Raw genomic sequence first — 12911 nt, forward strand, 5'->3', positions numbered from 1 at the left:
ACCAGATACATTATAAACTATGCAGACAATCGTGACAGTCTTCCTCAGTGGAGAGGCTATGCTCCTGCTATACTAATGCTGTCTGTAGCCCTCGTCCAGTCTGTCTTTTACCACCAAAACCTCAAAATTGGCATGACTGTTGGCATGAGGATTCGCAGTGCGTTGATATCGGCAATCTATAAAAAGGTATGTGGACTTTTAATTATCAAACCTGTATTGTGTATTCGGTCAAATCTTGGTAAGTTGAACTCTAAAATTGTAAATCAACTTATTTCCCGAAAGTTTGATGTTTTTATGGATATTGTGTAATAGGAGAGGTAGAAATGTAGCGCCCAGACCCGGATTTGAACCTGGGATCCTCCGAAGACTAGCCGAGTGCTCTACCGACTAGGCTACATGGTCGCCAATGATCGACCCAGTCCAATCCTGCTACAATTGCAATTTCAATGTAAAGATAGATTTATAACAGGAAATTTCCACTAACCCATGGGCTAGTAATGATTGTGAAACCAATAGCCCTGACCTGAAATTCACTAACCCTAACTTCGGGCTAGTGGAATTGCAGGGTTTTTGCCAGGCCTTTATAGGGTCCGGTAACCGGACCCATTCCCAATTGAAAAATAGCACTGTATTTTCCCAAATTCAGTCACTATTTTCCCAATCATTTTCCAGTCATTGCATTAGTGACGTCAAAATCACCTTTGAACATGCCCAAATAAGTAAAAACTTGAGGTCTGAAATCCGGATTTTAGTGGGTGCCCGGAAACCTGTCGTTATAATTATCTTAATTATAATTATAATTAGCTTAATTATCAAGATACAGACATGCAGATGGTCTTAAACGATAGAAGAGATATCAAAGTAGGAGAAAATAGAGAGAAAGGGAAAAGGAAGGGGAAAATAGCACCGATTTCAAAAAAAAAAAAAAAAAAAAAAGTCCCACGCGCTGGTTTCTGCCTCCCATGACCCGTGCCTGGTGACCTTTAGGGGACTTCTGGTGACTGTTTTTGCTTGTTTGAAGTATGTACTGTTTGTTATCATCGTGAAAATGGCATCAAACCGAAATATGGATGCAAACTGCTTTCAAAGATGGCATTTGTATATATTATAACCTACTATCAAAACTGAGTCAAGATCGAATCCTGCCGGCCGTCGAAAGGATATGAAAAAACTTAAAAAATTGAGTCAAGTAACCAAAAATATATAAATAATCAATACACAGTGTTTATTTTTTTAATTAGGTATATCGATGATATAATTCATTCTTAAATAATATATCAAAATTAAGTTATTTGCATACTTTATTTATATAACCAAAAATATATAAAAAAAATCAATACATAGTGTTTATTTTTTTTTATTTTGGAAAATTAGAAAAAATATTATTGTAGTATCTAAATATAACTTAAATTATAAAATGTAACACATGGATTATAAAAGTGACCATAATAACACATGGATATAAAAGTGACCATAATAACAAATGGATTATAAAAGTGACCATAATAACACATGATTATAAAATGGACCATAATAACACATGGATTATAAAAGTGACCATAATAACACATGGATTATAAAAGTCAAGCCTAAAAGTGACCATAATAACACATGGATTATAAAAGTGACCATAATAACACATGGATTATAAAAGTGACCATAATAACACATGATAGTAAACAGCTAGGTTCAAGCCTAGTCAACCAGCTTGGGAAGCCACCATAACAATAGGCAGGTGTAGTGTGTTCAGGTAATTAAGGTAACAGTAGAGAACAATAGACAGGTAACAGTATCATTAACTGTCCTCTAGGGAACAATAGACAGGTGTGAAACATCCAGGTGAGGTAATTAGTCAAGGTAACAGTACCCTTACCTGTACTACAGATAACAATAGACAGGTAAGCTGACTGACTACAATACAATTACCTTGATTACAAATCTGTTCACTAGGACAATTAGGATAACAGGAGTGATTACTGTAAAATCAAGTCACCTTTCTCTACCAATCAGGGGTGAGATTAACTGTTCACCTCACCAATCAACCAATCAGAATGTCCTGTTACAGTAGACAGTTACCTGTAATCAGTGGGCTCCACCAATGGCAGACCGAGGTAACTGTAGTCTGAATACCTGTTACTGGTGTCAGCCAATGACAGACTTCTGTGTTGACATCCAAGCCAGGAAATTCAGTATAAATAAAGTGTCAAGTGTCAGAAAATGTCACAAATCACTCAGCTGCCAAAGTTGACATCTGCCACAACCTGACATCACTCAGAATTACTGCCATGTCTTATGACGTCCCTTCACCGATGCCATTTGAGGTTAAGCCTGACACAACCTTGTCCGATATAATTGAAGCCACCATTCTTGACGGTCACACTCAACTTGATGACCTGCTAGATTTCCTGAGTGAGGGAGTTCCACCACTCGAGACCACCACTACCCATCCCCACTGCGAGAACACCACTACCCGTCCCCACTGCGAGACCACCACTACCCGTCCCCACTGCGAGACCACCACTACCCGTCCCCACTGCGAGACCACCACTACCCGTCCCCACTGCGAGACCACCACTACCCGTCCCCACTGCGAGACCACCACTACCCGTCCCCACTGCGAGACCACCACTACCCGTCCCCACTGCGAGACCACCACTACCCGTCCCCACTGCGAGACCACCACTACCCGTCCCCACTGCGAGACCACCACTACCCTCCCCAGCGACCACCACTACCCGTCCCCACTGCGAGACCACCACTACCCGTCCCCACTGCGAACCACACTACCCGTCCCCACTGCGAGACCACCACTACCCGTCCCCACTGCGACACCACCACTACCCGTCCCCACTGCGAGACCACCACTACCCGTCCCCACTGCGACACCACCACTACCCGTCCCCACTGCGACACCACCACTACCCGTCCCCACTGCGACACCACCACTACCCGTCCCCACCACTACCCCTCCTCCCACTGCGACACCACCACTACCCGTCCCCACTGCGACCAACCCCCCCACTGCGACACCACTACCCAGTCTCCAGAGAAGCCCACTAGCGCCTGCAGCCCTGTATCAGAATCCCGACCTGACTCCATCTTCAGTTTGCTGTCTTCCACTTCACCACCATCTACTCCACTCCTCAACCATCCATTCTTTAGTGAGCTCCGATCTATCCTCCTAGATGAGTGTAAGAAGTCTTCCACACCCAACTCCCTTCTGTCTGCCTTCCAACCCAAGTCCTACTCCTCTGTATCTGACCGAGAACGCCGACTACAACAGATGTTCAAGAAACTCCACAGTGTCCATGGTGATGAGATTCAGCAGCTGTCCAGCTTCTACAGATACCAAGCCGGAGCAGTGGAGATGGAGCGTCTACAGAATCTACGAGATAGTCCCGCCACCTACCACCCATCGATCAACAGTTACTTTGACAACCAGCTTAACCTCATCATGGACCGTGTGGAGACCAGCCTTGATGGACTTGACACCACAACCCGTGAGAGGACCCGCCACCAGAGTGAGCCACTGTCAGCCTCGACTCGTCCGCTGTCCAGACCCGTCCTCTCCAGGAAGGCCGTCCGTCTGATGGAAGAATGGTACTACCTAAACACAGATCATCCCTACCCGTCACCAGATGTCATTTACCGCCTCGCCGACCAAGGACACATCAAGGAGGAGCAGGTCAAGAAGTGGTTCAGCAACAAGAGGAGTCGTACCAACAACACCAAGACTTTGTCCGAGATCTCCAAGAGACGCCGCCGACTTCAGGGATCCCCCAGTGTGATCTATCTGCCCAGCTTTGACTACTGCTGATGTACTATTTTGTTGTGTCAGTGCTATCATGATCACCTTCCACATCGGTTTTAAAATGTATATTGTAGTGCTTGTGATGTAACTAGTGCTTTGTATATATGAAGATACAAACTTTGTCAGATTTGATTAAAAGTGCTATTATAATTGTGTTTTGTATTATGTTACCAAAGTAGTGCTGTTGTTTTATGCTGTACCTAGATGTGTAGTGTTTTGGCTAAAGTATGCCTGAATGTTTTCTGTATTCATATTTGTTTGTACTATTTATATTTGTTCTACATTGTTCTATATTGACTGTATCATGTTATTTAGTAATAAATTGATGTGATCAAGTATTTGCTGTGAGTTTTTTTTTTTTTGATATGAAAGTCTATCAATAGTTTTTAAATAACATGAGAATGTAATTGGGATCTTTTAATTGAAAAATAAAATTGAAAAAATTACTACAATAACTATTTGTAACCCGAGCAAACTTCATTTCATGTGATATCCCTAAGAAAATTATGCATCAGTGTACAACCTGTGATCTACCTTATTGAATGTGTTTCATAACAGAATGACTGAGTGATCTCCCTTATGGAAGGTGTCTATGACTGAGTGATCAACCTTATTGAAGGTGTCTATGACTGAGTGATCTCCCTTATCGAAGGTGTCTATGACTGAGTGATCAACCTTATTGAAGGTGTCTATGACCGAGTGATTTCCCTTATCAAAGGTGTCTATGACTGAGTGATCTCCCTTATCGAAGGTGTCTATGACTGAGTGATCAACCTTATTGAAGGTGTCTATGACCGAGTGATTTCCCTTATCAAAGGTGTCTATGACTGAGTGATCCTCCTTATCGAAGGGACCTATGACTGAGTGATCCTCCTTATCTGACCTTGTTTAGGTGTTATTTCCTTTACTAAAAGTTCAAGGAACTCTCACATGATACAAATTACTTGGTATATGAGCAAACCTAGATGAGACAATATATCGCACACAAAAACCATGTCACTGTAACCTATATTTTAAACTTTAAACTCAGCTAAGAAAAAGCTTGTATTAAAATCATGTCTTTGACCTCAATTTTAAAACTTTTGCATTTTTAGGTCATCTGACATTTTGAACTTCTTCTCAAGTTCTACCAGTGCGATTTGGCTGAAACTTGCATGAAATGATCCTGACATGGTCCCGACAAAGTATTGTTATTTGTTATTTTTCGGGTCGATTCGAAATTCAAGATGGCCGCCAAAGCCGCCATCTCGAAAACATATTTTGAATTTCTTCTCAATTTCTACCAGTGCGATTTGGCTGAAACTTGCATGAAATGATCCTGACATGGTCCCGACAAAGTGTTGTTATTTTTCGGGTCGATCCGAAATCCAAGATGGCCGCCACAGCCGCCATCTTGAAAACACATTTTGAACTTCTTCTCAAGTTCTACTGGTGCGATTTGGCTGAAACTTGCATGAAATGATCCTGACATGGTCCCGACAAAGTGTAATTATTTTTCGGGTCGATCTGAAATCCAAGATGGTCGCCAAAGCCGCTATCTTGAAAACACATTTTGAACTTCTTCTCAAGTTCTACCGGTGCGATTTGGCTGAAACTTGCATGAAATGATCCTGACATGGTCCCGACAAAGTGTTGTTATTTTTCGGGTCGATCCGAAATCCAAGATGGCCGCCACAGCCGCCATCTTGAAAACACATTTTGAACTTCTTCTCAAGTTCTACCAATGCGATTTGGCTGAAACTTGCATGAAATGATCCTGACATGGTCCCGACAAAGTGTAATTATTTTTCGGGTCGATCTGAAATCCAAGATGGCTGCCACAGCCGCCATCTTGAAAACATATTTTGGACTTCTTCTCAAGTTCTACCGGTGCGATTTGGCTGGAATTTGCATGAAATGATCCTGGCATTGTCCTGACAAAGTGTTTTATTCTTCGGGTCGATCTGAAATCCAAGATGGCTGCCACAGCCGCTATCTTGAAAACACATTTTGAACTTTTCTCAAGTTCTACAGGTGCAATTTGGCTGAAACTTGCATGAAATGAACCTGACATGGTCCCGACAAAGTGTTGTTATTGTTCGGATCGATCCGAAATCCAAGATGGGCCGCCACAGCCGCCATCTTGAAAACACATTTTGAACTTCTTCTCAAGTTCTACCGGTGCGATTTGGCTGAAACTTGCATGAAATGATCCTGACATGGTCACGACAAAGTGTTGTTACATCTCTGGTTGATCCCAAATCGAACATGGCTACCATGACACTATATCTAATTAATTTCCTACATGTTAAGGCCCTTTGGCCTCTTGTTTAAAATAAAATTTGTTGAAAGAAATTGAAAATGATCCTGACATGGTCCTGACAATGTGACACCATATAAAATTAATTTTACTATTGGCAAGATAGTCAGATGACCGTTAAGGCCCTTTGGGCCTCTTGTCTTTCTTTATTATTATGCATATGGCGCACTGAAACATAAAATGTACATTATCCAAAGTTATGTGAATATATGATAGGAGAGCAAGAAGGCTTAAAAAATACAAATACATTTATTGAAAAGTTTACATCATTTATGAATCATTTCACACTCAACTTGATGACCTGCTAGATTTCCTGAGTGAGGGAGTTCCACCACTCGAGACCACCACTACCCATCCCCACTGCGAGAACACCACTACCCATCCCCACTGCGAGACCACCACTACCCGTCCCCACTGCGAGACCACCACTACCTGTCCCCACAGCGAGACCACCACAACCCGTCCCCACTGCGAGACCACCACTACCCGTCCCCACTGCGAGACCACCACTACCCGTCCCCACTGCGAGACCACCACTACCCGTCCCCACTGCGAGACCACCACAACCCGTCCCCACAGCGAGACCACCACAACCCGTCCCCACTGCGAGACCACCACTACCCGTCCCCACTGCGACACCACCACTACCCGTCCCCACTGCGACACCACCACTACCCGTCCCCACTGCGACACCACCACTACCCGTACCCACTGCGACACCACCACTACCCGTCCCCACTGCGACACCACCACTACCCGTCCCCACTGCGACACCACCACTACCCGTCCCCACTGCAACACCACCACTACCCAGTCTCCAGAGAAGCCCACTAGCGCCTGCAGCCCTGTATCAGAATCCCGACCTGACTCCATCTTCAGTTTGCTGTCTTCCACTTCACCACCATCTACTCCACTCCTCAACCATCCATTCTTTAGTGAGCTCCGATCTATCCTCCTAGATGAGTGTAAGAAGTCTTCCACACCCAACTCCCTTCTGTCTGCCTTCCAACCCAAGTCCTACTCCTCTGTATCTGACCGAGAACGCCGACTACAACAGATGTTCAAGAAACTCCACAGTGTCCATGGTGATGAGATCCAGCAGCTGTCCAGCTTCTACCGATACCAGGCCGGAGCAGTGGAGATGGAGCGTCTACAGAATCTACAAGATAGTCCCGCCACCTACCACCCATCCATCAACAGTTACTATGACAACCAGCTTAACCTCATCATGGACCGTGTGGAGACCAGTCTTGATGGACTTGATACCACAACCCGTGAGAGGACCCGCCACCAGAGTGAGCCACTGACAGCCTCGACTCGTCCGCTGTCCCGACCCGTCCTCTCCAGGAAGGCCGTCCGTCTGATGGAAGAATGGTACTACCTCAACACAGAGCATCCCTACCCGTCACCAGATGTCATCTACCGCCTCGCCGACCAAGGACACATCAAGGAGGAGCAGGTCAAGAAGTGGTTCAGCAACAAGAGAAGTCGTTCCAACAACACCAAGACAGTCTCCGAGATCTCCAAGAGACGCCGCCGACTTCAGGGATCCCCTGGTGTGATCTATCTGCCCAGCTTTAACTACTGCTGATGTACTATTTTGTTGTGTCAGTGCTATCATGATCACCTTCCACATTGTTTTTAAAATGTATATTGTAGTGCTTGTGATGTAACTAGTGCTTATATATATGAAGATACAAACTTTGTCAGATTTTATTAAAAGTGCTATTATAAATGTGTTTTGTATTATGTTACCAAAGTAGTGCTGTTGTTTTATGCTGAACCCAGATGTGTAGTTTTTGTGCTAAAGTATGCCTGTATGTTTTCTGTATTCATATTTGTTTGTACTATTTATATTTGTTCTACATTGTTCTATATTGACTGTATGATGTTGTTAATAAATATAATAAATTGATGTTATGAAGTATTGATCTACTGTGAGTTTTTTTTCATATGAAAGTCTACCAATAGTTTAAAGAACATGAGAATGTAATCAGGATCTTTTATTTGAAGAAAAAAAAAAGTAAAAAATAACACAATGGCTATTTGTAACCCGAGCAAACTTCATTTCATGTGATATCCCTTAGAAACTTATGATACAGAGTACAACTGTGATCTTCCTTACTGAAGGTGTTTCATAACAGAATGACCGAGTGATCTCCCTTATCGAAGGTGTCTATCACTGAGTGATCTCCCTTATTGAAGGTGTCTATGACTGAGTGATCTCCCTTATTGAAGGTGTCTATGACTGAGTGATCTCCCGTATTGAAGGTGTCTATGACTGAGTGATCTCCCTTATTGAAGGTGTCTATGACTGAGTGATCTCCCTTATTGAAGGTGTCTATGACAAGGTGTTATCCCTTATTGAAGGTGTCTATGACAAGGTGTTATCCCTTATTGAAGGTGTCTATGACAAGGTGGTATCCCTTATTAAAGGTTTCTATGACTGAGTGATCTCCCTTATTGAAGGTGTTTATGATTGAGTGATTTCCCTTATCGAAGGTGTCTTATTAAAGAGTTTTCTCTCATATTAAAGGTGTCTATGACTTTGTTATCTTCGTTATTGACGGTGTCTATGACTGAGTGAGCTCCCTTATTGAAAGTTTCTGTGACTGAGTGATCTCCCTTATTGAAGGTGTCTATGACTGATTGATATCCCTTATTGAAGGTTTCTATGATTGAGTGAGCTCTCTTAATAATGGTGGCTATGGCTGAGTGATCTCCCTTATTGACAGTTTCTATGATTGAGTGAGCTCACTTATTGAAGGTGTCTATGACAGAGTTATCTCCCTTATTGAAGATGTCTATGATTGAGTGAGCTCCCTTATTGAAAGTTTCTGTGACTGAGTGATCTCCCTTATTGAAAGCGTCTATGACTGAGTGATCTCCCTTATTGAAGGTGTCTATGACTTAGTGACCTCCCTTATTGCAGGTGTTCATGATTGAGTGATCTCCCTTATTGAAGGTGTTTATGACTGAGTGATCTCCCTTATTGAAGGTGTTTATGATTGATTGATCTCCCTTATTGAAGGTGCCTATGACTGAGTAATCTCCCGTATAAAAGGTGCCTATGACTGAGTAATCTCCCTTATAAAAGGTGTCTATGACTGAGTGATCTCCCTTATAAAAGGTGTTTTATGACTAAGTGATCTCACTTTCATTCTTTACCAAATACTATCGACCTCCCTCCACTGACACAGGTGTGGACAAAGGGAGGTAATCCAAACTCCGGCCAGAAGACAGGGCTTAGCCCATCTGGCAAAATTTTTCAATAAGTTATTCTTCATTTTTTGAACACTTCATAAACCCCTTGTAAAGAAAACTGTACTCGTGGCAGGAGATACAGTTTGATAAATGAACAATCAATGTTTTTTATCCTACAATCCATCACAATTTTCTGGCATCTTCTCTGTAAATTAACTATAATAACGAACTGATTCATAATAATATGAACATGGTCTCATCCTTTTCATTTTCCTTAAAAACTTATTCCTTATATATATACCAACATCCAATTTCCTCTAGTAACCTGGATAATTACCTTATAAAATTATTTTTGATCGGTTTAGAAGCTACCGACACACTCTACTTGTTTTTCTTCTGTTTGATAAATAATACATGGGTCTCCCCCCACTGTACAGATGTGGAATAGGGGAGGCAACCCCTACATTACACCGGCCAGGATACATAAGGGCATGGCCCGCCTGGCATTTTTTCTCTAACGATTTTTATCTCTTTATCTTAAACTATATATACATAGTATAACTGTATAGTTATATTATTAGTCAACGTTTAACGTGGCAGATTAAACAGTTGATCTACATAATTATAGATATATGAAAGAATACAGCTAATCTGGCTTCTAACTCCATTAAATTTTTGAAATTTTATTTTTTAATCTTTTAAATTATCCTTTTAATTAACTATACAAATAATATGTATCCGTACGTAAAAAAAAAAAAAAAAAAAATTTAAAATTTAAGCTGGTTGGTTCCCTCACATTAAGTTACTTTACTAAGTATCAAATAATTATTATTGACGGCGAAGTCATTTGATACTATATTTTTAAATTAATTTTTATAAATAGATTTATATTACAATTTTTGATCAATATATCTAAGTGATTAATAACAAAGTTCTCATTTTTTTTCTCCTCTACTTTAATAACGCATACACTTAATATAATTTAAAAGTCAGCACACACCATAGGAACCCCCGGACAATCTATACCTCCGGCCAAACCCGGCAAAATGACAAAGTACCGTACTTAACGGAAGCGGTGAAGTCCTCTACTGTCGGGTGTAACTGGTTGTACTAGACCCGGGCACAAAACAACTGTTAAAAATACTCCCATATGAACAACAACATACCACAATAACTACACTTTTTATAAAACAGAAAAATCATTTTCATATATACCAATAAAATGTAAATTTTTCATATACATTTATCAGTAAGCCTTCTTGGCCCCTTTCGGTCGCCCTCCCACGACATAAACATACTATCACATGGGACAACGTAACACCTACCACAATAGCGACTGGCGCACATGGGCCTGCCCAACCCGCCATTACCACCCACCAAGTTCCAAGTGATCTCACTTATTGAAGGTGTCTATGACTAAGAGATCTTCCTTGCTTATTGATGATGTGTATATATGTGTGTGTGACATAGGCTTGTCATAATGATCTTAGTATTGTACTATCAGCTAGGCCATGCTAAACTCACTCATATGGACAAATAGTGCCCTTAGAGTGTATACCATATGAGTTTACTTGTATACCTGATGATAGAACAGTACCACTAATTTTAAATGTAGAAAACCCTTAATTGATTTATTAAGCATCATGGATCTCTGTGTACAAAGTAAATGGACAATATATATAAACAAAAGGAAATTAAGTTAATTTTCAGGTCTTAAATTTTTTTTTGTGCTCACAAAACAATCAATGTGTATATGACAATATTTTCTTCGTCAGAACTGGCCGTCTCAATGAAAACTCATGCAGAATATGATGCAAACAGTCACTTTAGACTTACAGGAATTTCTACCACTATCAGTTTTCTGTATTAATATTAGTGTCTTCATTTATTAGTACATGTATTCCCTAGTTGGGAACAAGGTAGGGGACAAGGCATGTGTTGTGTACTTCACTCATTCTAATCATGTTTAGGTGTTATTTCCTGTACTATAAGTTTAAAGGAACTTTAAGGAGCAAACCTAGCTGAGACAATATATCGCACACAAAAACCATGTCACTGTAACCTATATTTTAAACTTTAAACTCAGCTAAGAAAAAGCTTGTATTAAAATCATGTCTTCGACCTGGGTTTCAAAACCAGACTTTTACATGTTCTGTCTTTATTATTATGCATATGGCGCACTGAAACATAAAATGTATAAGAGAGCAAGAATTAAGTCTTAAAGATGCTTCACCGCCGACAGAGCGTAAATGATATTCACCATTTGAGCAATTATTGGTGATAATCGGGTATATATATGTTTAATTAACTCAAAAAAAATAATATAAAATAATTTATTTTGCCTTTGGTGCATGCGCAATCAGTACTTCATTCCATATAGGATACAATGTATAGTGCCATGGAATTTTTTCGGGATGCAATTAATCATTTTTCATATTTTTATTTTGTAAAATTAGAAGCTCAAACTTTTCAATGCTGGTAATTGTATAAAGTAAGTAACTTTTTCAACTGAAAAAAAACTTAATCGTCTGCTCCTGTTTTTGATAGTGAAAAAATACCATTTTTCAGCGGTGGAGCATCTTTAAAAAAGAATACAAATTACATCATTTATGAATCTTTTGAGATATAATATTGTAAATTGTTTCAAGGTATAATAATTGCAGGTATGTGTTTGTTCAACAGGAGGATGTATTATAAGTCTTACACATCCTTTTGTGCTAGACAATTGATGTATAGACAATTAAAAGGCCACATCAACTTCAAACATATGAATCCTCCCACTTGAATAGAACCTGACATCTTCCATGTACCTCTTTATTACTTTATCATTTAACTCAGATTCTCTTTCAATGACTAATTAAAGCAAACAATATGATGAATGCAATGAACATTTATCTGCAATTTGTGTTTATTTCATGCGAGATTTTATGAAATTAGTGCTTTAGTTACATAGCTAGAATTTAGTGGTTTTGGTAATATTATATTACATATTATCTGAATTGATAGAAAAAAATAAAAATTCACCAATAGGTAATAAACAGCCTGTCAGGAATAGCAAAGTTAATGAGTACATATAATTAATAAACATGTAATGAAGGACAGTCTGTAATTAGACAGGAAATGGCTTGGGTGCTTGATCAAAACAATAGACAGGTGTAAACTAGCTGATTAATGGGTAAAAAGAATGTCAGGCCTAGAGCATCAGCTTGGGAAGCCACCCATAACAATAGGCAGGTGTGAGAGTGTGTTCAGGTAATTAAGGTAACAGTAGAGAACAATAGACAGGTAACAGTATCATTAACTGTCCTTTAGGGAACAATAGTCAGGTGTGAAACATCCAGGTGAGGTAATTAGTCAAGGTAACAGTACCCTTACCTGTACTACAGATAACAATAGACAGGTAAGCTGACTGACTACAATACAATTACCTTGATTAGAAATCTGTTCACTTGGACAATTAGGATAACAGGATTGATTACTGTAAAATCAAGTCACCTTTCTCTACCAATCAGAGGTGAGATTAACTGTTCACCTCACCAATCAACCAATCAGAATGACCTGTTACAGTAGACAGTTACCAGTAATCAGCAGGCTCCA

At 40.3% G+C, this 12911-nt stretch overlaps 1 protein-coding gene across 2 annotated transcripts in view; it reads left to right on the forward strand.

Moving 5' to 3' along the window:
* Nucleotides 1-12911, forward strand: part of LOC138331719 (multidrug resistance-associated protein 1-like) — a 55646-nt gene that overhangs the window by 16416 nt on the left and 26319 nt on the right. For both annotated transcript variants that reach the window (XM_069279469.1, XM_069279470.1), the window contains exon 9: nt 6-186. In XM_069279469.1, the coding sequence (XP_069135570.1) occupies nt 6-186 (181 nt within the window). The remainder of the gene's footprint in view (nt 1-5; nt 187-12911) is intronic.

This window comes from Argopecten irradians, chromosome 9, assembly GCF_041381155.1.
Source record: "Argopecten irradians isolate NY chromosome 9, Ai_NY, whole genome shotgun sequence".
NCBI classification, from domain to species: domain Eukaryota; kingdom Metazoa; phylum Mollusca; class Bivalvia; order Pectinida; family Pectinidae; genus Argopecten; species Argopecten irradians.